This window comes from Anolis carolinensis, unplaced genomic scaffold, assembly GCF_035594765.1.
Source record: "Anolis carolinensis isolate JA03-04 unplaced genomic scaffold, rAnoCar3.1.pri scaffold_13, whole genome shotgun sequence".
Taxonomy (NCBI): Eukaryota; Metazoa; Chordata; class Lepidosauria; order Squamata; family Dactyloidae; genus Anolis; species Anolis carolinensis.
In genome coordinates this window covers 14,419,703-14,445,264 of record NW_026943824.1, presented here as the reverse complement: position 1 = coordinate 14,445,264, position 25,562 = coordinate 14,419,703, and the positions used below count along the sequence as shown (strand labels likewise).

General features: G+C 44.2%; 1 protein-coding gene across 1 annotated transcript; it reads right to left on the bottom strand.

The window, feature by feature from the left end:
• Window positions 1–776: 776 nt before the first annotated feature.
• On the bottom strand, window positions 777–24,416 carry plk1 (polo like kinase 1). Its single transcript, XM_062964270.1, has 10 exons — window positions 23,264–24,416; window positions 20,388–20,556; window positions 17,553–17,697; window positions 17,117–17,210; window positions 13,897–14,116; window positions 10,160–10,321; window positions 10,001–10,078; window positions 8,034–8,188; window positions 2,665–2,847; window positions 777–1,343 (listed from the first exon to the last, which is right to left on the bottom strand). Exons 1-10 carry the CDS (start codon window positions 23,618–23,620, stop codon window positions 1,131–1,133), a joined length of 1,776 nt encoding a protein of 591 aa, XP_062820340.1. The 5' UTR covers window positions 23,621–24,416; the 3' UTR covers window positions 777–1,130.
• Window positions 24,417–25,562: the final 1,146 nt, after the last annotated feature.

Sequence of the window (25,562 nt, the reverse complement as noted above, 5' to 3'; positions counted from 1 at the left end):
TAACTATAATAAAATATTATATTTTATTTTTTATATCTTATTATTACATTATTATTATTTTATTTATATTATAGTTTATTATAATTTATTTATTATATATTTATTATTATAATGTAATAATAATAATAATAATAATAATAATAATAATAATAATACAGTAGTCTCACTTATCCAAGCTAAACGGGCCGGCAGAAGCTTGGATAAGCGAATATCTTGGATAATAAGGAGGGATTAAGGAAAAGCCTATTAAACATCAAATTAGGTTATGATTTTACAAATGAAGCACCAAAACATCATGTTAGACAACAAATTTGACAGAAAAAGTAGTTCAATACACAGTAATGCTCTATAGTAATCACTGTATTTACGAATTTAGCACCAAAATATCACGATGTATTGAAAACATTGACTACAAAAATGCGTTGGATAATCCAGACTGTTGGATAAGCGAGTGTTAGATAAGTGAGACTCTACTGTATATTTTATTATTATTATTATATTTTATTATATTATAATTTATTTATTATATATTTATTATTATAATTTTTTAATAATAATAATAATAATAATAATAATAATAATAATAATAATAATAATAATAGCAGCTGTTTCTTACTGTATGGAATAGGAGAAAGTCTCGTATATTGCTCTACGTCAGATAAGGCAATTAATTTTGAACCCTGCAACTGAAATTCCCCTTCTGTCCCCAAATTTCACGACCATTGGTCTTAAGATTTCAAACCAGAAAAGCCACGTCAACCTCCATGGACCCACAATTGTGAGAATTCTCTTTATTAGTTAGTGAATAAAGTACAAAAAGGGGGAGGGCAGGAAACGGATATTTCGGTTTGATGCAATATTTTTAAAAAGTGTGGACTCGAGAACGACGAAACCAAGACCACGTACAGGAACGTTAAGACAGGGAAGGCTTGAAGGAAGGCTCACCCCCCAACCCCATATAGAAATAATGCACGGGGGTCCGGCTACTATGGAGGCGAGCGGGAGCCGAAAAAACAGGAGGAAACAGATCCTTTTTCGGAAACAGAAACAGCAGCGTTTGGTTCTCCAGTCCAAGGAAGAGCCCTTCTTCCCACGGGAGGCGGCAGAGGCCGTTTTGCCGCCCGGGAGGTCTAGTTTGCGGGGGGCTTGGGGCAGGCCATGGCCCCGGACTTGGAGCTGAGCAGCTTCTCGACCATGGTGCGGGCGTAGCGGAGGCGGCTGGCCAGCTCCTTGCAGCAGCCCTGCTCCTCCAGCAGGCTCAGGCGGTAGGTCCGGAAGCCCCGCCGCTCGTCGATGTAGGACACGGCCCCCATCAAGGGGCACAGGATGACCTTGGTGTGGTCCTGAAGGAGACAAAGCAGGCGGGGGGTTAGGGGCCTAACAGACATTAGAAGCTTCACGGAATCAATAGATTTGGAAAAGCCCATCTGAAATAGAGGAAGGCACCATCCGAGCCCTCCTGACAGATGGCCATCCAGGAGAAATGGGGTTATAGCAGTGGCTCTCAACCTGGGGTCCCCAGATGTTTTTGGCCTACAACTCCCAAAAATCCCAGCTAGGAATCCCCATAGGAATGCATTGGCTGAGCCCCCATAGGAATGCGTTGGGCAGGTCTCCATAGGAATGCATTGGGCAAGCCCCCGTAGGAGTGCGTTGGGCGCCCCCCCATAGGAACACGTTGGGTGTCCCGCCATAGGAATGCATTGGGTGAGCCCCCATAGGAATGCATTGGGCGAGCCCCCCATAGGGAATGCGTTGGGTGAGTCCCCTATAGGAATGCGTTGGGCGGCCCCCCATAGGAATGCGTTGGGCGCCCCCCCATAGGAATGCATTGGGCAAGTCCCCCATAGGGAATGCATTAGGCGAGTCCCCATAGGAATGCATTGGGTGAGTCCCCATAGGAATGCATTGGCTGAGTCCCCATAGGAATGCATTGGGTGAGCCCCCATAGGGAACGCGTTGGGCGAGTCTCCATAGGGAATAAATTGGACGAGTCCCCATAGGGAACGTATTGGGCGGGTCCCCCATAGGGAATGCATTGGGCGAGTCCCCCATAGGGAATGCATTGGGCGAGTCCCCCATAGGGAATGCATTGGGCGAGCTCCCATAGGAACGCATTGGGTGAGCTGCTATAGGAATGCATTGGCTGAGCCCCCATAGGAATGCATTGGCTGAGCCCCCATAGGAATGCATTGGGTGATGGAGCACATTTTGCTCTAGTTCTTCTTCTGCACCCTGCTGGACTTTTATAATGGTGTCATACATTAATTAAATTAGCCTCCCCGCATAAAGCGGTACCTAAATTTCGGATTGTTTAGGTAAACAATCTTTCGGATTGTTTAGGTAAACGACGAGATAGGCTATTTAATGGTGTGGCGCTCAATCTGAATCTCAACCAATTCAACCATCGAGTCTCAACCCATTCAACCAGCTACAAAAATAAAGTTTCTGGAGTATAACAACTACTTTCAGAGTAAGGACCGCACAATTAAACAGGAAATAGCCCTTTCAAACCAGGAACAGATTTTGTGTTTCAAATTTTGTGACACAGTGGAATAGAAGATCTACTCTATATCTATTCTTCTCTAAACTCCCAGGCCAAAGGGGAGTGTGTTTTGTTTTTTTGGGAAGGGGGGCGGAAGGAAAGGTCCCACCGGGCCTCACCTGGAAGAAGTTGATCTGGACGGTGCCGTTGCTGAGGTGCAGGATGATGGCGCTGCGGGTGCGGAACCAGGTCCGGAGGTAGGGCAGGCGGGCCAACTCGTCCCCTTCCCTCGGGGTGATGTTGGCGCCGGCCTTCAGCAAGTGCTCACTCATGTAGTTGCTGAAGTATGTCAACAACGTCACCTGCAAGGAGAGCAGAAGGAAGGGTCAGGGCTTTGGGAAACACAGGGCTCCGGGGCCAGTCCTGTCCATTCAGGCAGGAATGTATTTATATAATTTACAATATAATCAATCTATATATATATATAAACTAGCTGTGCCCGGCCACGCGTTGCTATGGCGAAGTCTGGTGGTCTGGGAAAAAAAGTATTGAGGAATTGGTGGTAGTTAAGGTAAAGGGTAAAGGTTTTCCCCAGACATTAAGTCCAGTCGTGTCTAATTCTGGGGGTTGGTGCTCATCTCCATTTCTAAGCCGAAGAGCCGGCGTTGTTCGTAGACTCCTCCAAGGTCATGTGGGATGACTACATGGAGCGGCGTTACCTTCCCGCCAGAGCAGTACCTATTGATGCACTCACATTTGCATGTTTTTGAACTTCTGGGTTGGCAGAAGCTGGGGCTAACAGTAAAGGCTCACTCTGGTCCCCCAATTCAAACCTGCTGCCTTTCAGTCCAGAAGTTCAGCAGCTCAGCACTTTAACACGCTGCGCCATCAGGGGATATTATTTCCTAAAGGTTGTGAATATATAATATTTCTGATTGGTTTTTTTTGTTTGTTGGAGGCAAGTATGAATGCTGCAATTAGGAAAAATGATTAGGATGTAATGGCCTTGCAGCTTTAAAGCCTGGCTGTTTCCTCCCTGAGTGAATTTTTTGTTGGGAGGTGTTAGCTGGCCCTGATTGTTTCCTGTCTGGAATTCCCTTGTTTTCAGAGTGATGTTGTTTGCGATATTTTATGTGCTTCTACTGTCTGTGGCCCTGAGAAAACAGAGGATTTTCCAGACTTTGATGATGGGAATACTTTGTTGGGAGGTGTTAGCTGGCCCCGATTGTTTCCTGTCTGGAATTCCCTTGTTTTCAGAGTGATGTTGTTTGCGATATTTTATGTGCTTCTACTGTCTGTGGCCCTGAGAAAACAGAGGATTTTCCAGACTTTGATGATGGGAATACTTTGTTGGGAGGTGTTAGCTGGCCCTGATTGTTTCCTGTGTGGAATTCCCCTGTTTATTTACTGTCCTGGTTTTAGAGATTATATTGTTCTGCATTATTCTATCCCAGTAATTATTTCATATTAAAGAAGAATCTCACTTATCCAACATTCGCTTATACAATGTTCTGGATTATCCATCGCAGTCTGCCTTTTCATAATCAATGTTTTTGTAGTCAGTGTTTTAAATTCATTGTGATATTTTAGTGGTAAATTTGTAAATACAATACAGTAGAGTCTCACTTATCCAACATAAACGTGCCGGCAGAATGTTGGATAAGCGAATATGTTAGATAATAAGGAGGGATTAAGGATAAACCTATTAAACATCAAATTAAGTTATGATTTCACAAATTAAGGACCAAAACATCATGTTAGACAACAAATTTGGAAGAAAAAGTAGTTCAATACACAGTAATTCTATGTAGAAATTACTGGATTTATGAATTTAGCACCAAAATATCACGATATATTGAAAGCATTGACTACAAAAATGCATTGGATAATCCAGAACGTTGGATAAGCGAGTGTTGGATAAGTGAGACTCTACTGTAAATACTACATAGCATTACTGCGCATGGAACTACTTTTTCTGTCAAATTTGTTGTATAATATGATGTTTTTGTGCTTAATTTGTATAACGATTACCTAATTTGATGTTTAATTGGCTTTTCCTGAATCCCTTCTTATTATCCAACATATTCACTTATCCTGCCGGCCTGTTTACGTTGGATAAGTGAGACTCTACTGTATATTTCTAATCTTATATTATCTGCTTAGAACTGGATTATCTGAGGCCCCTTCTTCACAGCTGTATAAAATGCACACTGAAGTGGATTATATGGCAGTGTGGAGTCAAGATAATCCAGTGCAAAGCAGATAATATAAGATTATAAATGGGTTATATAGCTGTGTGGAAGGGCCTTGAGTCTACACTGCCATATAATCCAGTGCAAATTAGATAAACTGTGGAAGAAGCCTAAATGAGGCCTAAATCTGCCTGTCCCTTAACTGAAACCTGGCTGTCCCTTGGTTGCTAGGCAACCAAGTGGGCAGAGATTAGCCCTCTAAACTGGCAGCAATTGGATAAAAAAAATTATTGCTCTCTCTCTAATTAGGACTTTATTTTTCTTTTCTTTTTGTTGTATCAACCTTGAGGCGTGGATGATGGGTTGTGTTGTCAAATTTTGAGGTTGGGGGGCCTGTACTTTTGTTGTTTTGTGAATTGCCATGATGCCATCACTCTTTTATATATATAGATGAGTGATGGCATCACGGCGACCAACAAAACAACAAAACAACCTCGAAATTTGACAACACAACCTATCATCCATGCCTCTAGGTTGATACAACAAAAAGAAAAGAAAAATAAAGTCCTAATTAGAGGGAGAAGAATAATTGTTTTTATCCAATTGCTGCCAGTTTAGAGGGCTAATCTCTGCCCACTTGGTCTCCTAGCAACCAACTCAGCCAAGGGACAGCCAGGGTCCAGTTAGGGGACAGGCAGACTTAGGCCTCACTTAGGCCTCTTCCACGGATTATCTAATTTGCACTGGATTATATAGCAGTGTAGACTCAAAGCCCTTCCACACAGCTATATAACCCATTTATAATCTTGTATTATCTGCTTTGAACTGGATTATCTTGACTCCACACTGCCATATAATCCACTTCCGTGTGCATTTTATACAGCTGTGTAGAAGGGGCCTCATATAATCCACTTCTATAAGATTATAAATATACAGTAGAGTCTCACTTATCCAACATAAACAGGCCGGCAAAACGCTGGATGAGTGAATATGTTGGATAATAAGAAGGGATTCAGGAAAAGCCGATTAAACATCAAATTAGGTAATCATTATACAAATTAAGCACCAAAACATCATGTTATACAATAAATTTGACAGAAAAAGTAGTTCCATGCGCAGTAATGCTACGTAGTAATTACTGTATTTACCCTTTACCTTAACTACCACCAATTCCTCAATACTTTATTTCCCATACCACCATACTTCGCCATAGCAACGCATGGCTGGGCACAGCTAGTATATATAAATGCAATGTACGTTTGTAGGACTGAGTAAACAACAAAACCACTGAACCAAATAACACCAAATTTGGCCACAAAAGACATAGTCATCCAATCTATGTCTTTCAAACAAAAAACCTGGAAAATAAAGTCCAAATTTGAGAACAAGGAAGAGCCGTTTTTAGCCCTGGTTGCTGGTCAGAAGGGTATCCCCTGCCCCCTTTAGGCCCCGTTCACTTTGGCTCCTAGCAACCCCCTCGGCCACAATGGTGCCGGGGTACAGCCAGGGTTCAGGCTTTTGAGGCTGCAAGGCTATTCACTGCTATTCCACCGGGCCAACAAAGCATTCCCATAAGCCACAGCAACGTGTGGCCGGGCACAGCTAGTATATTATGATATAATTCTAATATTTAAAATAATAAATAATAATATATTGTACATACATATAATATATTGATAATAATATAATGTAATACAATATAACACTAATAATACAAGATAATAAGATTAATTATGTATATATATAAAAGGGTAATGAAATTTCGGCCTAGGACAAAACAACAAAACTACACATCCCAGAAACACTAAACTTGGCAGCACAACTCCTCATCCCTGCCTCTACGTTCATACAACAAAAAGAAAAGAAAAATAAAGTCCTAATTAGAGGGAGAGGAATAATTGTTTTTATCCAATTACTGCCAGTTAGAAGGCTAAGCTTCGCCCACTTGGTCACCTAGCAACCCACTCAGCCCAGGGGACAGGCAGAGTTAGGCCTCACTTAGGCCTGTTCCACAGCTTATCTAATTTGCACTGGATTATATGGCAGTGTAGACTCAAGGCCCTTCCACACAGCTATATAACCCATTTATAATCTTATATTATCTGCTTTGAACTGCATTATCTTGAGTCCACACTGCCATATGATCCACTTCAGTGTGCATTTTATACAGCTGTGTACAAGGGGCATCATATAATTCAGTTCTAGGAAGATAATATAGGATTATAAATATACGGTACAGTCTCACTTATCCAACATAAACAGGCCGGTAGAACGTGGGATGTGAATATGTTGGATAATAAGAAGGGATTCAGGAAAAGCCGATTAAACATCAAATTCGGTAATCATTATATAAATTAAGCACCAAAACATCATGTTATACAACAAATTTGACAGAAAAAGTAGTTCCATGCACAGTAATACTATGTAGTAATTACTGTATTACAAATTTACCACCAAAATATCACAATGAATTTAAAACACTGACTATAAAACATTTACTACTAAAAGGCAGACTGCGTTGGATAATCCAGAACATTGGATAAGCAAATGTTGGATAAGTGAGATTCTACTGTAATATATACCACCATAATTAGCCACAGCAACGCGTGGCCGGGCACAGCTAGTATATTATATATTACATGTAATATTACTAATAATATTACAGTATAGTGGTATAGTTTAATATAGTAATATATAATGGTAATATTGTACTATAGTAATAATATAATACATTGTATGTAAATATTATTTGTAAGCCGCTCTGAGTCCCCTTCGGAGTGAGAAGGGCAGGATATAAATGGAGTAAATAAATAAATCAATAGATATTTATTTACAGTATTTATATTCTGCCCTTCTCACTCCGAAGGGGACTCAGGGCGGATTACAATGCACAATGTTTACAATGGCAAACATTCAATGTCATTAGACATATGACATACAAATAGAGACACAGAGGCAATTTAACATTTTCCAACTTCCGGCTTCATGAAGGTATGCTCAATTCCAGCCACAGGGGGAGCTTTGGCTTCATCATCCACTGTGACACCGAGTCCTTGATGGAGTACTTCCTCATTCTTCTGCACGCTGCTGGACTTTTTTTGCATGGTGATGTACATTAGTTAAATTGGCCTCCCTAAATTTCCTACTTGACAGATGCAACTGTTGTTCGGTTGCTTAGGTGAACAACGAGCTAGGCTATTTAATGGTAGGGCGCTCAATCCGACCCGGGCTGTCGTTGAACTCGTGAGGTCAATAGTGATTTATTGCAGCTGGCTACGAACCAGCTGCGCCACAGCCCAATCCAGGAAGGCTTTTTGCAGCTCCTAATCCGTCCTCTTTATCAGTAACCGACTGACCTTTTTGTTGAAGGACTCCGGGTATGAGCGGATGTTGAAGTAGGACTCAGAGCCGTTCTGTTCAATGTATTGGAGGTTGTCGCCATCCTGATAGAGGATGAGGCGGGTGGAGTCATTAAAGAGCACGCCGACACTGTTGTCACAGAGCTGGTAGCCTGTACAACAACAACAACAACAAGAATATATCAGAGTCCTAAACACTTGGGAAATGTTTGACTTGTGATTTTGTGATACGAAATCCAGAATATATATCTCGTTTGCTGTGTCATACTGTCTTTGTGTCAATAACAACAACAACAATATACATCACACAGTCATAAACACTTGGGAAGTGTTCGACTTGTGATTTTGTGATACGAAATCCATCATATATATCTCGTTCGCTGTGTCATACTCTGTCTTTGTGTCAATAAAAATAATAACAATAATAATAATAATACATCACACAGTCCTAAACGCTTGGGAAGTGTTCGACTTGTGATTTTGTGATACGAAATCCAGCATATATATCTCGTTTGCTGTTTTGTATTCTGTCTTTGTGTCAATAACAATAATAATAATAATAATAATATACATCACAGTCCTAAATGCTTGGGAAGTGGTCGACGTGATTTTGTGTTACGAAATCCAGCATATATATCTCATTCACTGTGTCATACTTTGTGTCAATAATAATAATAATAATAATAATAATAATAATAATAATAATAATAATATCCACACTACCCTTAACATGAATGAGAAATATATTTGGGACTCATGGGTCCGTTTTCCCAGCACATAAGAAGCATGTGGGGAGGAAGGGAGGCCCACAGAGATTGTACATGAGTGGAAGCTTCAGGCTACAGGATCCAATGGCCACAATGGGTGAAGGAAGCGACCCCAAAGTCAAGAATAAGCAGCCTCAGACTCAGAGTTTGTTCTTACCCACTGTAAAGAGGTCTATGAACGACTGAGACTCTTCTAGGCAAGGGGGAATCTTGAAATCCCACCGCTGCCACCAATTGTAAAGATGTTTTATTTAAAAGCTGCCACCAGATGTAAGGATGTTTATAATGCGGCCAACAGATGTTAAGGGGATTATCAACTCTTGCCACCACTATGGGATGATATAGCCACTGGCTACTTAGAGAGGAGACATTTTAAAATTTTATTTTTCTTTCTTGTTTGCTTTTGATGGTAATATAGATTCCAGAGACGGAGATGTTAAAAAGATCAATAACACGTTTATTCAGGCACAAGCTTAATGGTTACAGTAACTTCTTTTTAGAGACACCTGGACTAACAGTTGCAAAGCTATATTGAGGTGTTTCAAACTTCTTAAAAATGTTACTTCTTTCTTTACTGCTTTAACCGGCAGTCACCCTGTGAATTTCAATCAAAGCCTATCTGTTCCTTATCTGGAAACAGACTACCTTAAAATAAGTCACCAAACTTATTTTAATTTGACTCAAAATCAAACATTTGAGCCACCCTGATCCTCCAACTGAGAATCAGTCTTTCCTGTGCTTCAACAGAACACAGACTACCTTAAAATAAGTCACCAAACTTATTTTAATTTGACTCAAAATCAAACATTTGAGCCACCCTGATCCTCCAACTGAGAATCAGTCTTTCCTGTGCTTCAACAGAACACAGACTACCTTAAAATAAGTCACCAAACTTATTTTAAATTGACTCAAAATCAACCATCTGAGCCACCCTGATCCCTTCACTGAGAATCAGTCTTAACTGCAATTCCTCCGATTACACACTAAACTCTTATCCCCTCCTTTTTCTCCAAATGGCGGTTGGCTCCGCCCTCGTACTTAGGCAACCTGCCTCAGAATGCTGAGCTGGCTATCATCCCCCACGCACTGGTAACTAATACTTACCTATTTAAACATACAATTAAACATGACTTTTAAAATGCAATTAAACATGACATCTATACACCAAAATAAAAACACAAACTTCTTTACACCCACCTAAGCCGTACTTGTCGGAGTAGTCCACCCACTTGCTGACCCAGAAGATGGGGATGCAGGCTGGGTCCTCGGCATCCTCTGGAAGCAAAACGGAAAGATTACTAGAGGGAATCGTGCCGGATCACCGCCCATTTCCCCCACCATTGCCAGGCACTTCACCTTGCCGGATGGTGGCCCTTTCGGAGGGCTTGGAGGCGTTCACCAGGGTCAGCTGCCGGAGCAGGTCGGCCAAGTGCCCGTCGGTGGTCTCCCCGGTCTCCCTCAGGGCCACCTCCTCCTCCTTCTCGGCTGCCACCTTTTCCAGCGCAGGGCTCTCCGGACCTGGATCGGGAAAGAAGGGGCTCAAGTGAGCCTCACACAGTGTACTTTTTGAGCCACACAACAAAATTACTGCACATCATGTTGTCGAAGGCTTTCATGGCTGGAATCACTGGGTTGCTGTGCATTTTCCGGGGCAGTATGGCCATGTTCCAGAAGTATTTTCTTCTGATCCATACCTCACAACCTCTGAGGATGCCTGCCATAGATGTGGGCGAAACGTCAGGAGGGAATACTTCTGGAACACGGCCATACAGCCAGAAAGACATACAACAACCCTATTTTCTTCTGATGTTTCACCTGCATCTATGGCACGCATCCTCAAAGGTTGTGAGTTCTTTTGGAAACCGGCAAGTGGAGTTTCATGGCCAGCATCTGTGGCATCATGTCCAGGGTGGGAGAAAGAACTCTTGCCTGTTTGAGGCAAGTGTGAATGTTCCAATTGGCCACCTTGACTATTATTTATTTATTTATTTACTAGCTGTGCCCTGCCATGCGTTGCTGTGGCCCATTGGAATTGCACTGAATAGTTCCGGTTTTTGGGGTTTTTTAGGGCCTGTGGAGGTTCGTGATGTGATATTTTGTGGTTTCAACCTCGAGGCGTGGATGATGGATTGTGTTGTGAAATTTCGAGGTTGGGGGGTGTTTAATTTTGTTGTTTTGCTCGGTGCCAGGGGACTCAGGGCGGCTTACAAGTTATATATACATACAATATATTATATTATTAGTATAGCACAATATAAGCACTATATATTATTATATTGTAAAAAAAGGTAAAGGTTTCCCCTGACGTTAAGTCCAGTCGTGATTGACTCTGTGGGTTGGTGCTCATCTAGATTTCTAAGCCGAAGAGCCAGCGTTGTCCATAGACATCTCCAGGTCATGTGGCCGGCATGACTGCATGGAGCGCCGTTACCTTCCCACCGGAGCGGTACCTATTGATCTACTCACATTGGCATGCTAGGTTGGCAGGAGAGGGCGCTCATTCCGCTCCCGGGATTTGAACCTGGCACCTTTCGGTCCACAAGTTCAGCAGCTCAGCGCTTTCACACACTGTGCCACCAGGGGCCCCTATTATATTGTACTATACGACTATATTGCAATATTATTATTAGTAATATTACATGTAATATAAATATACAATTAAAATAATATTATTATAATAAAGAGTCCTAAGTGAGGCCTAACTCTGCCTGTCCCCTGGGCTGAGTGGGTTGCTAGGAGACCAAGTGGGCGGAGCTTAGCCTTCTAACTGGCAGCAATTGGATAAAAACAATTATTCCTCTCCCTCTAATTAGGATTTTCTTTTTATTTTATTTTTGTTGTATGAACGTAGAGGCATGGATGAGGGGTTGTGCTGCCAAGTTTAGTGTTTCTGGGATATGCAGTTTTGTTGTTTTGTCCTAGGCTGAAATTTCATTACCCTTTTACATATATAGATAGTAATAATAATATAATAACTTTATTCTGGAATGAGCTTCGTGTATTCCAAATAGACTTGAACGTACTTATTCCTAATCTTTTTTTATGCTGGGTTTAAACCACTTCATTGGATGTGTTGCAACAGCAGATTCCCAGATTCGTTTAGTGTTTACACCTTATTTTATTTATTTTTTGTTATTTACTGTTTAATGTTTATTTTTCTTAAGTGATACAGTGGCGGTCAGGTTATCTGACATAACGTATTATCCAACGTGCCAGGCCCTGTGCCCCAGGGAGCTTGCCGGAGGGATAGCCCTTGTTTCAGTTATCCAACATTCAGCCCGCCCCTTTATGTCAGATAACCGGAACTGTACTGTATTTGTCTTTACTGTTCTAGGTAAAGGTAAAGGGTTCCCCTGACGTTAAGTCCAGTCGTGTCCGACTCTGGGGGTTGGTGCTCATCTCCATTTCTAAGCTGAAGAGCCGGCGTTGTCCATAGACACCTCCAAGGTCATGTGACGAAAATGACTGCATGGAGCAGTTATTTCCCACTGGAGTGGTACCTATTGATCTACTTACTCACATTTACATATTTTCAAACTGATAGGTTGGCAGAAGCTGGAGCTAACAGCAGCCGCTCATGCCGCTCCCAGGGTTTGAACCTGGGACCTTTCGGTCTGCAAGTTCAGCAGCTCAGCGCTTTAACACACTTCGCCACCGGGGCTCCTTCTGTTCTAATGTAGCACAAATCCTATGTAAAATCATACTACATATTTTTGACATTTATATTGAAATCTGAAAGTTTTTCTTTGGCAGTTCAAAGACATGGTTCTTCAGTTTAACAACTGAGTTACCTGTGTGCCATTACATGAATATCACTTTTTCAAAGGGTTGACTCCTAACAGAGTCATGCTTTTCTTGACTCGTGGTTGTCAAAAGGTGGTCTCCATATGTTCATGGAGATTCACACTTGCCAAACTGATATGACATCATTTTTCCTTTTCAATAAGGTTATAATTGCCATTTATTCCCAAAGACATATCTGCCCAGAGACTGGGTACTGTTATTTTCATTAGAGCTGTTGGACAGTGCTGCCTTCTGTTGTGGAAAAATAACAAACATCTACATAGTTACATCTTGACAGGAGAGACAGCAAGATGCTTCTTGTTAGCTAGAAGAACAAAGGGAGAAGAATTAACCAAAATGGTTCCAACCTCATGGTCAAGTTTATTGGGGCCATAAAAGACATTCTGACCAATGAGAAGTTAGTGTCCCTAAAGATTCACATTTCCACTAACTTCAAAGTAAGGGATGTGACGTAAACAGGATAGAGTGAAACACTGTAAAGCCTGTCTAGGCATGCTTTGGAAACAGGGAAAGGATTTCCTCAATCTAACTCTATCATCTATCTAACTACATTTAGACTTGAGTAGTACAGGATGATTCCCAACTCCTGTTCTAATGTAGCACAAATCCTATGTAAAAAATCATACTACGTATGATTTTGACATTTATATTGAAATCTGAAATATATACAGAAAGTCTTTATTTGGCAGTTCAAAGACATGGTTCAAAGAGGCCCGGGCTGTGGTGCAGGCGGGAGAGCAAGCCAGTGCAACTAACTGCAATGAACCACTCTGACCAGGAGCTCATGAGTCCGAGTCCCGCTCAGAGCCTATGTATGTTTGTCTTCGTTCTATGTTAAAAGGCATTGAATGTTTGCCTACATGTGTAATGTGATCCGCCCTGAGTCCCCTTCGGGGTGAGAAGGGCAGAATATAAATGCTGTAAATAAAATAAATAAATAATGGTTCTTCAGTTTAACAACTGAGTTACCTGTGTGCCATTAATAAATATCACTTGTTCAAAGGGTTGACTCCTAACAAAGTCATGCTTTTCTTGACTCGTGGTTGTCAAAAGGTGATCTCCATATGTTCATGGAGATTCACATTTGCCAAACGGATATGACATCATTTTTCCTTTTCAATAAGGTTATAATTGCCATTTATTCCCAAAGACATATCTGCCCAGAGACTGGGTACTGTTGTTTTCATTAGAGCTGTTGGACAGTGGTGCCTTCCAACTCTGTAACTCTTTGAATTGTAAACCTGGCCCCTCTCCGCCCGCTTTTCCTTCCTCCCTCCCTCGGGTCTCACCCTTGTTGACCACGGTGAGGGGTTTCCTGGTGGTGAGGTCCAGGCCGGTGGGGGCCAGGGAGAACCTGGGGGGCATGGTCAGGCAGGTGATGGGCAGCCGCGAAGGGGCGTAGCCGGCCGTGAAGAACTCCTCGCCCAAGATCTCATCCACGGTGGGGCGGGCAGCCGGGTCCGAGCGTAGCATCTTCCGGATCAGGCTGCTAGCCACTGGGTTGATGTTCTGCAGGAGAAGGAAGAGGATGAAGGCTGGAGCTTGTATAAATATATACATTGTACATTCAGCCACTTTGAGTCTCCTTTGAGAGAAAACGCGAGATATCTATACAGTAGAGTTCCGGTTAACCGACACTCCGTATTATCCGACGTCCCAGGCCCCTTGGGAGGCGCTCATGCACGTTGCTAGGTAGCTTGCTATCTACCTAGCAACGCGCGCAGGCACCTCCCAAGAGGCAGGGCGGTGAGCAGAGAAGCGCCCATGCGCGTTGCTAGGTAGATAGCAAGCTACCTAGCAACGCGCACAGGCGCTTCCCAAGGGGCGGAGCGGTGAGCACTCGGCTTAGCGAAGCGCCTGTGCACGTTGCTAGGTAGCTTGTTATCTACCTAGCAACGCGCAGGGCACCTCCCAAGAGGCGGAGCAGAAGCGCTCCTGCGCGTTGCTAGGTAGATAGCAAGCTACCTAGCAACGCGCACAGGCGCTTCCCAAGGGGCGGAGCGGTGAGCACTCGGCTTAGCGAAGCGCCTGTGCACGTTGCTAGGCAGCTTGTTATCTACCTAGCAACGCGCAGGGCACCTCCCAAGAGGCGGAGCAGAAGCGCTCCTGCGCGTTGCTAGGTAGATAGCAAGCTACCTAGCAATGTGCCCGGGACACTTCCTTCAACCAGCTTGCTGGATAATAGGGCCTGCCTATTATCCGTCAGATCCAGTTATTCGACATTTGGCCCGCCCGTTTATGTCAAATAACCGGGACTCTACTGTATAGATAAATGAGTGATGGAATCCTGGCACCGAGCAAAACAACAAAACTAAACACCCCCCAACCTCCAAATTTGACAACACAACCCCTCATCCACGCCTCAAGGTTGATACAACAAAAAGAAAAGAAAAATAAAGTCCTAATTAGAGGGAGAGCAATAATTGTTTTTATCCAATTGCTGCCAGTTAGAAGGCTAAGCTCCGCCCACTTGGTCTCCTAGCAACCCACTCAGCCCAGGGGACAGGCAGAGTTAGGCCTCACTTAGGCCTCTTCCACACTACTTATAAAATACAGATTATCATATTTGAACTGGATTATATGGCAGTGTAGACTCCAAGCCCTTCCACACACCCATTTATAATCTTATATTATCTCCTTTGAACTGCATTATCTTGAGTCCACACTGCCATATAATCCACTTCAGTGTGCATTTTATACAGCTGTGTAGAAGGGGCCTCATATAATCCAGTTCTAAGCACATAATGTAAGATTATAAATATACAGTAGAGTCTCAATTATCCAACATATACAGGCCGGCAGAACGTCAAAAACATGCAAGTGAGAGTAGATGGATAGGTACTGCTCCGGCGGGAAGGTAACGGCGCTCCATGCAGTCATCCCACATGACCTTGGAGGAGTCTACGGACAACGCCGGTTCTTCGGCTTAGAAATGGAGATGAGCACCAACACCCAAAGTCAGACACGACTAAACTTAATGTCAGGGGAAACCTTGACCCTTTACCTTAACTACCACCAATTCCTCAATACTTTATTTCCCATACCACCAGACTTCGCCATAGCAACACGTGGCCGGGCATAACTAGTAATGTATAAAATACAATACATAAATACATATAATAATAGCAACATTGCCTTTGGGAAGTGGCCACTTTGAGGCCCCTTCTACACTCAAATCAGATAATCTACTTTATAACAGTTTGCACTACCAGATAATCCAGTTCAAAGCAGATAATTTGGATTTTATGTAGCAATGTAGAAGGGGCCTGAGTGAATCTCCTTTCGGAAAGAAGTGAGAGGTAACTACATGCAGCAATAATAATAATTCCTTCATTTCAATCTCTTTTGGGAGAGAAGTAGGATATTACGAAAAGTATTTTTTTTCAGTGTCAGGAGCAACCTGAGTTACAAGTACTACTACTACTTGTATGCTTTTGTGAAATAGCCACCTTAAGTCCCCTTTGAGAGAGAAGAAGCAGGGATCACGTAGAAGAATAATAATATAATAACAATAGCACAGATATACGGGTTGAACTAGTTGGCCCTTGGGACCCATCTATCATCTCTAAAGTCTATTATTATTGTAGTTTCTTTGCCTTTGTTCTCATCAAATTAGATAATCCACTGTATAACAGTCTACACTACCAGATAAGCGGGCATAAATGCTCATGGTAGGTAGAAGATCACTACAAGTAATAATATCTTATCCTCAGCTGCTGTAAGAAAATTGCACAGACAGACTACAAACAGAGGCACAACTATGTGGCCCAAATGGTTCATTGGAACTTATGCCTCAAGTACCACCTCCCAGCAGCAAAGAGCTGGTGGGATCACAAACCTGCAAAAGTATTGGAAAATGAGCACGCAAAGATACTGCGGGACTTCCGAATCCAGACTGACAAAGTTCTGGAACACAACACACCAGACATCACAGTTGTGGAAAAGAAAAAGGTTTGGATCATTGATGTTGCCATCCCAGGTGACAGTCGCATTGACGAAAAACAACAGGAAAAACTCAGCCGCTTTCAGGACCTCAAGATTGAACCTCAAAGACTCTGGCAGAAACCAGTGCAGGTGGTCCCGGTGGTGATCGGCACATTGGGTGCCGTGCCAAAAGATCTCAGCCGGCATTTGGAAACAATAGACATTGACAAAATTATGATCTGCCAACTGCAAAAGGCCACCTTACTGGGATCTGGGCGCATCATCCGAAAATACATCACACAGTCCTAGACACTTGGGGAGTGTTCGACTTGTGATTTTGTGATATGAAATCCAGCATATCTATCTTGTTTGCTTTGTCATAATAAAATAATAATAATAATAATAATATACAGATACATGGGTTGAGCTAGCTGGCCCTTGGGACCCATCTATCATCTCGAAAGTCTATTGTTTTCTTGCCTTTGTTCTCATCAAAATTTCAACTCAACTGTGACTTCGGGAGAGGTCTGGAATTTCTTCTTTGGAGCTGCTTTAAAGACCACGTATTTCAGGTCTGGACCGTACCTGTGGGATGGTGTAGTCGTTGTTCTTGATTCGAATATAGGTCTCCTTCAGGCACGAGGTCTCAAACGGTGGCTTGCCAACCAGAAGGGTGTACCTACAAAAAGAAACCAATGAATATTGCCCGAGCAGCAGATAAGCCAAGGTTTATCATGCAAAACATTTTCATCCTTGGGTTGCTGTGAGTTTTTCGGGCTGTATGTTCCAGAAGCATTCTCTCCTGACATTTCCCTCACATCTATAGCAGGCATAGATATATAACCCTCACTAGTCTATTTTCCAATATATCTCAAAACCTCTGAGGATGCCTGCCATAGATGTGGGCGAAACGTCAGGAGAGCATGAAGGAGCTGTGAGTAAACTTATGCTCAGCATTTTCATCCAGTTTTGTGTGGCAAAGGAGGCATGGTTGGTCCATGCACGTGTCATGCGTACGTACATGATGCATCCGAGGGACCAGATGTCCACCTCGTAGCTGTGGCCCTTCTTGCCCAGGACCTCGGGGGCAATGTAGTTGGGGGTCCCACAAAGGGTCTTCTTCCGCTCCCCTTCGTACTCCACTTTGGTGGCCAGGCCAAAGTCGCCTGCAAGAAAGATCAAGAACAAACTCTATTTAGTCCTTCCTCTTGGGCCGCTGTGCTGCAGAAAATCTTGCTGATCGAAAGGTTGGCAGTTCGAGCTCGGAGCAGGGTGAGCACTTGACGTCAGCCCCAGCTCATCAGCCCACCTAGCAGATGGAGCGCCATTACCGTCCCACCAGAGCGGTACCTATGCATGGAGCGCCATTACCGTCCCACCAGAGCTGTACCTATTGATCTACTCACATTGACATATTTTCAAACTGCTAGGTTGGCAGAAGCTGGGGCCAACAGCAGGTGCTCACTCCACTCAGGGGGTTTGAACCTGGGACCTTTCGGTCTGTAAGTTCAGCAGCTCAGTGCTTTAACTCACTTCGTCACCAGGGCCCCTTTTAGGGTTCATAATCCAGCACAAAACAGATCATATGGATTACCTGTTTTGATAATCTGGATGTAGAAGGGGCCGCCATCTATCCAGACTCTGAAAGACCAGAAAAAAGGGGCCGGGCTGTGGCGCAGGTGGCTAGTAACCAGCTGCTATAAATCACTACTGACCGAGAGGTCATGAGTTCGAAGCCCGGGTCGGGTTAAGCCTCTGACCATTAATAGCCCCGGCTTGCTGTTGACCTATGCGGCCCCGAAAGACAGTTGCACCTGTCACTTAGGGAAATTTAGGGATGCTTTATGTGGGAGGCTAATTTACAACACCATAAAACTGCCAGCAAAACACGAGGAAAGGAATGAGGAAGTACAGCCACTACTGGACGGTGAAGCAACAGCTCCCCCTGTGGCCGGAATCGTGAAGCTGGAAAAATGTTTTAAAAATGCCTCTGAGTCTGTCTAATGTATGTTGTTTGTCTGTTGGCATTGAATGTTTGCCATATATGTGTTCATTGTAATCCGCCCTGAGTCCCCTTCGGGGTGAGAAGGGTGGAATATAAATACTGTAAATAAATAAATAATAATAAATTTTTAAAAAAAACCATTGCCCTGCTCCAAAAGTGCCCTGTTGGGATTGCAATCCCCAGAATCCCCAGCCAACACTGAATCCTGGTTCACACCTTGGCTTTTGAGAAAGCAGCCGAAGCTTTTGGTGTGGGTTCCAAGCCCCAAAGTGGAAGAGCGAGGGTGTGGATGATAGGCCCTGCAGTATCCCTACGGGGGAATTATAAAGACAATACAAAGGGGGACAAGCAGAAATGTGAATAGATAAATAGGTACCGTTTTTAGCGGGGAGGTAATAAAAAGCGCCTTTAAGGACATCGATTGGGAGGACGTCTAATGACGACAAAAAGCTCTTTGGCACAGAAGATGGAGCGACAGCATCCGCCCGTGGACGCCAGAAATGAGATGGGAAATACCTTTATCTCTGCTTGTGTATTGTTGTTAATTGTATAACGGCATTGAATGCTTGCCATATGCGTGTTCTGAGCCCTGAGTCTCCTTGGTGAGACAGAGACAGAGCTGAATATAAATAAAATATATTATTATTATTGTATGACACAGCAAACAAGATAGATATGCTGGATTTCGTATCACAAGTTGAACACTTCCCAAGTGTCTAGGACTGTGTGATGTATTTTCGGATGATTCGCGCAGATCCCAGTCGGGTGGCCTTTTGCAGTTGGCAGATAGTAATTTTGTCAATGTCTATTGTTTCCCAATGCCGGCTGAGATCTTTTGGCACGGCACCCAGTGTGCCCATCACCACCGGGACCACCTGCGCTGGTTTCTGCCAGAGTCTTTGAAGTTCAATCTTGAGGTCCTGATAGCGGCTGAGTTTTTCGTGTTGTTTTTCGTCAATGCGACTGTCACCTGGGATGGCGACATCCATGATCCAAACCTTTTTCTTTTCCGCAACTGTGATGTCTGATGTGTTGTGTTCCAGAACTTTGTCAGTCTGGATTCGGAAGTCCCACAGTATCTTTGCGTGCTCATTTTCCAATACTTTTGCAGGTTTGTGATCCCACCAGTTCTTTTCTGCTGGGAGGTGGTGCTCAAGGCATAAGTCCCAATGAATCATTTGCGCCACATGGTTGTGCCTCTGTTTGTAGTCTGTCTGTGCAATTTTCTTACAGCAGCTGAGGATATGATCCATGGTTTCGTCGGTTTCCTTGCACAGTTTGCATTTTGGGTCATCAGCTGATTTTTAATTGCCTTTGTCCTGATGTCTTGCTCCTGGGCTGCAAGGATCAGGCCTTCTGTCTCCTTCTTCAGTGTCCCATTCGTGAGCCATAGCCACGAATAACAATAATAATAATAATAATGAAAAGTAAAGGTTTTCCCCTTGACTTTGAAGTCCAGTTGTGTCCGACTCTGGGCGCTCATCTCCATTTCTAAGCCGAAGAGCCGGTGTTGTCCGTAGACACCTCCAAGGTCATGTGGCCATAGGCATGACACCGGTCGTTACCTTCCCACCGGAGCGGTATCTATTGATCTACTCACATTTGTATGTTTTTGAACTGCTAGGTTCGAAGAAGCTGGGGCTAACAGCAGGAGCTCACCACACTCCCCAGATTCGAACCACCAACTTTTTGGTCAGCAAGTTCAGCAGCTCACTGGTTATTATTACTATTATATTATAGGTCTTTAAAAATAAGGTTTGGCATTAACTAGGTCAGTTGAAGACATTTAAGCCCCTTGGATGGGATCGTATTATTTGACACCAGCCCTTACCTAGACTCTTCAAGCCTTACCTATCTTGATCTCCATGTCATCATTGAGGAAGAGGTTGCCCAGCTTGAGGTCCCGGTGGATGACCCGGTTGCTGTGCAAGTACTGGCAGCCCAGGATGATCTGGCGCAGAAAGTACCGGACCTCCGGCTCCGTCAGGGCCTTCCGCCGCTTGTGCAGTTCCAAAAGGGACTAAAAGGAGTGGGAAGAGGACCGGAAAGACCCACCATTAGAAAAGGAAGCCAAAAGGGGAAAAGGGAGCGAGACGGGGCCACCTCGGAGGCTGCTCCCAAACTTTGGAATTGTATTTACAATCTTTTCTATATATGTTCTGGTTTTTAACAAATCCCAATAATGGGGAAAAGGTGGGATGTAAATCTATATATATATAAAAGAGTGATGGAATCACGGCAGCAGACAAAACAACAAAACTAAACACCCCACCACCTCAAAAATTGACAGCACAACCCCTCATCCACGCCTCTGGGTTGATACAACAAAAATATTTTTCTTTTCTTTTTGTTGTATCAACCCAGAGGCGTGGATGAGGGGTTGTGCTGTCAATTTTTGAGTTTGTGGGGTGTTTAGTTTTGTTGTTTTGTCCGCTGCCTAATTATCCAATTGCTGCCAGTTAGAAGGCTAAGCTCCGCCCACTTGGTCTCCTAGCAACCCACTCAGCCCAGGGGACAGGCAGAGTTAGGCCTCACTTAAGCCTCTTCCACACTGCCCATAAAATACAGATCAGATTTGAACTGGATTATATGGCAGTGTAGACTCAAGGCCCTTCCACACAGCTATATAACCCATTTATAATCTCATATTATCTGCTTTGAACTGGATTATCTTGACTCCACACTGCCATATAATCCACTTCAGTGTGCATTTTATACAGCTGTGTAGAAGGGGCCTCATATAATCCAGTTCTAAGCAGATAATATAAGATTAAAATTACAGTAGAGTCTCACTTATCCAACATAAACAGGCTGGCACCTTTACCCTTTACCTTAACTACCACCAATTCCTCAGTACAGTAGAGTCTCACATATCCAACACTCGCTTATCCAACATTCTGGATTATCCAACGCATTTTTGTAGTCAATGTTTTCAATATATCGTGATATTTTGGTGCTAAATTCATAAATTTGTAAGCCGCTCCGAGCCCTAGGGGAGTGGAGGCATATAAGTTTGAAAAATAAATAAATAAATAAAATACAGTAATTACTACATAGCATTACTGCGTATTGAACTACTTTTTCTGCCAAATTTGTTGTCTAACATGATGTTTTGGTGCTTCATTTGTAAAATCATAACCTAATTTGATGTTTAATAGGCTTTTCCTTAATGCCTCCTTATTATCCAACATATTCGCTTATCCAACATTCTGCTGGCCCGTTTATGTTGGATAAGTGAGACTCTACTGTACTTTATTTCCCATACCATCATACTTCGCCACAGCAACACGTGGCCAGGCACAGCTAGTTACTAATAATATTAAGAATACTAATACTACTATAATAAAGTCCAGGAATTAGAAAGGAGACGGAGACCCTCATTTTTCTCCTTTGAGAGGGATTTCCCAACAGGCCTCCTCTCTTCAAAGGAGATGTCAGTTTCATCAGGATTTTCACCCAGTTTTCCCAGCTCTTAGTTTAGCTGAATGCAACTCACAATCTCCAACATGAGATTGGGGAAGTTTGTTTTCTGGATTGATGATTTGCAGAAGTTGCACCAGCCTGGGGTTTCCAGTTTGGCAAGTGCTTTCCAACTCTCTCCAAATGAGTTCTGAGAATTCTGAGCCCCTCCTTTCTTAAAAATTTAAAACTCCAAGACTCATCAGAGAAAAGCAGGACAGTTAACAAGGCATGAAAGAGGAATAAGTGGCTGGTATGGACACGGAGCCAATCAGCTGATGGAGATCATTTCAAAGGGCGGCCAGCCGTTGAGTTTTCAAAACAGGGAACCAATGCCTGCTTCTGGCGCGGCTTCTCCTGTTCCCAGGAAACCCAGGCACCGCTCCTAAAACAGATCCAGCCTGACTTTTAAAATGCAAGACTCATAAGCTCTCCTGACATAAGAAGGATTTGCATCCAAGCGAAATATGCGGGTTATTTGGCTTCTTTTCTCACTCAAAGCCACCAATGAATGTGGAACTGAATGGAGCTTCTTCTTTGCTGGAAGTTCCATTTGGTCACACTGTCCTTGGTGGGATTGAACAGAGTTTGCAACACAGTGAGGCAGCTGTTGGTTTGGAGAAGAAAAGTACACACTAAGGAAAGCTAAGCCCCCTTATAAACACAAGGTAAACACTCTGCACAAGACTAGAGGCTACTTGCTCATATTCTGAAAGTGCAGGAGATACCCCAAAGCAGGGGTCCCCAAACTTTTTAAACAGGGGGCCAGTCCACGGTCCCTCAGACCGTTGGAGGGCCAGACTAGAGTTTAAAAAAAACTATGAACAAATTCCTATGCACTCTGCACATGCCTCATTTTGAAGTAAAAAAAAAACCAAAACGGGAACAAATACAGCCTTGATGTTAATAACAACAACAACAACAACAACAACAAAGAGGGTTGGAAGAGACCCCTTCTGCCTTTGTGCACCAAAAGCACAAGCAAAGCATCCCTGACAGATGGCCACCCAGCCTCAATGTTAATAATAATAATAATAATAATAATAATGGTTGTAAGAGAAGAAGAGACCCCTTGGGCCATTTAGCCCAACCCTCTTATGCCTTTGTGCCATGGGGGCCAGATCAATGGCTTCGCTTAAGCGGCTGAGGGGGCAAAGGAAGGGGCCTGAGGCTGTTAGGAATGGTGGGAGTTGGAGTCCAAAACATCTCCAGGGACCAAGTTTGCCTAGACACGGCGCAGAGTCATATAAAGTGCCAGAAAAGCTCACCCTCCTCCTGCAGAGCTCGAGGACGACGAAGACGTAGTTGGGGTCCTCGAAGCAGCCGTGGAAGGCCACCACGTGCCGGTGGAGGAGGCTGCGGTGGATGGCCACCTCCATGGACATCTTCTCCTTCTGCGGCGCCTTCAGCAGCAGCGCCTTGGGCACCACCTTCCCGGCGAAGACCTCCCCGGAGGCCGTGTCCGTCAGCTCGTAGCACCGCGCGAAGCCCCCTTTGCCCAGGAAGCGGCCCAGGCGGTACCGGCGCTTGCTCCGGGGGTCCTGCACCACCTCCGGGATCGCGGCCTTGGCCGCCGCCTCCTTGGCGGAGGAAGACGCAGCCCGGCCGGCCACCGCGGCGCTCATGGTGCCAAGTTTTGGTGCGCTTTTACGCACCAAAGTTGGGTTTAGTTTGGTGCCTCTTTTACGCACAGTTTCCCGGCCCCGATCCTCGCCAAACTTCGAAGATTTCCAATTCGGACGGAAGCGAAGACACTACTCTTTCTTCTCTCCTACTTTTCCAGATGTTTCTCCTTCTTTTCCCCTTCTTTGTTCTTGCTCAGTGCGCTTTTACGCACCAAAGTTGAGTCGAGTTTGATGCCTCTTTTGCGCACAGTTTCCCGGTCCCGATCCTCGCTGAACTTCGAAGTTTTCCACTCAAGAAGGAAGTGCAGACGCTACTCTTTCTTCCCTCCTCGTTTGGAAGATGCTTCTCCTTCTTTTCAGGAAGCCAAGACTCTACTCTTTCTTCTCTCCTTCTTTCCCAGATGTTTCTCCTTCTTTCCTCCTTCCTTCCTTCCTCTGTGCGCTTTTACGCACCAAAGTTGAGTCAAGTTTGGTGCTTCTTTTACACAGTTTCCCGGCCCCGATCCTCGCCAAACTTGGAGGGTTTCCAGTCCAAAAGGAAGTGAAGACGCTTAACTTATTTCCCACGTCCTTGTAAAGATGCCTCGCCTTCTTTTCCCTTCCTTCTCTGCTTTCCTTCTGTTCTTCTGCTTCCCTGTTCTTGCTCTGTGCGCTTTTACGCACCGAAGTTGAGTCAAGTTTGGTGCTTCTTTTACACAGTTTCCCGGCCCCGATCCTCGCCAAACTTCGAAGGTTTCCACTCAAGAAGGAAGCGAAGACACTACTCTTTCTTCCCTCCTACTTTGGAAGAAGCTCCTCTCTTCTTGCTCTGTGCGCTTTTTACGCACCAAAGTTGAGTCAAGTTTGGTGTTTCTTTGGCCCAGTTTCCCGGCACCGATTCTCGCCAAACTTGGAAGTTTTCCAATCCAGAAGGAAGTGAAGACGCCTCTCTTGCTTCCCACCTCCTTGTAAAGATGCTTCGCCTTCTTTTCCCTTCCTTCTCTTCTTCTCTTTCCCTGTTCTTGTTCTGTGCGCTTTTTACGCACCAAAGTTGAGTCAAGTTTGGTGCTTCTTTTACACAGTTTCCCGGCCCCGATCCTCACCTAACTTGGAGGGTTTCCAATCCAGAAGGAAGCCAAGACTCTTCTCTTTCTTCTCTCCTCCCTTTTAAGAAGCTTCGCCTTCTTTTCCTTTCCTTCTCTGCTTTCCTTTTGGTTCCTTGGTGGTTTCGAGCGCTTTTACGCACCGACGTTGGGTCGAGTTTGGTGCCTCTTTTACGCACAGTTTCCCGGCCCCGATCCTCACCCAACTTCGAGGGTTTCCAATCCAGAAGGAAGCCAAGACTCTTCTCTTTCTTCTCTCCTCCCTTTTAAGATGCTTCACCTTCTTTTCCCTTCCTTCTGTTCTCTTCTTCTGTTTTCCTTCCTCGGTTTGGTGCGCTTTTACGCACCGAAGTTGGGTCGAGTTTGGAGCCTCTTGGGCGCAGTTTCCCGGCCCCGATCCTCCCCAAACTTCGAAGATTTCCACTCGAGGAGGAAGCCAAGACGCTTCTCTTTCTTTATCCTCCTTTCTGAGAAACTTCGCCCTCCTTTCCCTTCTTTTCTCCTTCTCTGTTCTTCTCCTTCCTCGGCTCTTGCTTTGTGCGCTTTTACGCACCAAAGTTGGGTCGAGTTTGGAGCCTCTTGGGCGCAGTTTCCCGGCCCCGATCCTCCCCAAACTTCGAAGATTTCCACTCGAGGAGGAAGCCAAGACGCCTCTCTTTCTTCCCTCCTTCTCTTTCCCTTCTTCTCCTCCTTTCCTTCCTTTCTCCTTCCTGCGCTTTGGGGCCTTATTTTACGCACCAAAGCGGGATCCGGCCCGGGCTCGGGAGACGTCCTTCTCCTTCCTCCGCCTTCCTCGAGGATTTCAAACCTGGAGCCGGAGCGTTACGCCGCCGCCCAGCGCGCTCCCCATTGGCCGGCCC

What these genes read in the sequence shown, in the direction of transcription:
- plk1 (XM_062964270.1), bottom strand. Translation starts at nt 23,620, where the DNA reads ATGAGCGCCGCGGTGGCCGGCCGGGCTGCGTCTTCCTCCGCCAAGGAG. An exon ending in CCTCACCGTGGTCAACAAGG is followed by an intron (nt 10,322 to 13,896) that starts GTGAGACCCGAG and finishes TTCCCGATCCAG; the next exon opens with GTCCGGAGAGCCCTGCGCTG. An exon ending in AAGGGCCACCATCCGGCAAG is followed by an intron (nt 10,079 to 10,159) that starts GTGAAGTGCCTG and finishes TTTTGCTTCCAG; the next exon opens with AGGATGCCGAGGACCCAGCC.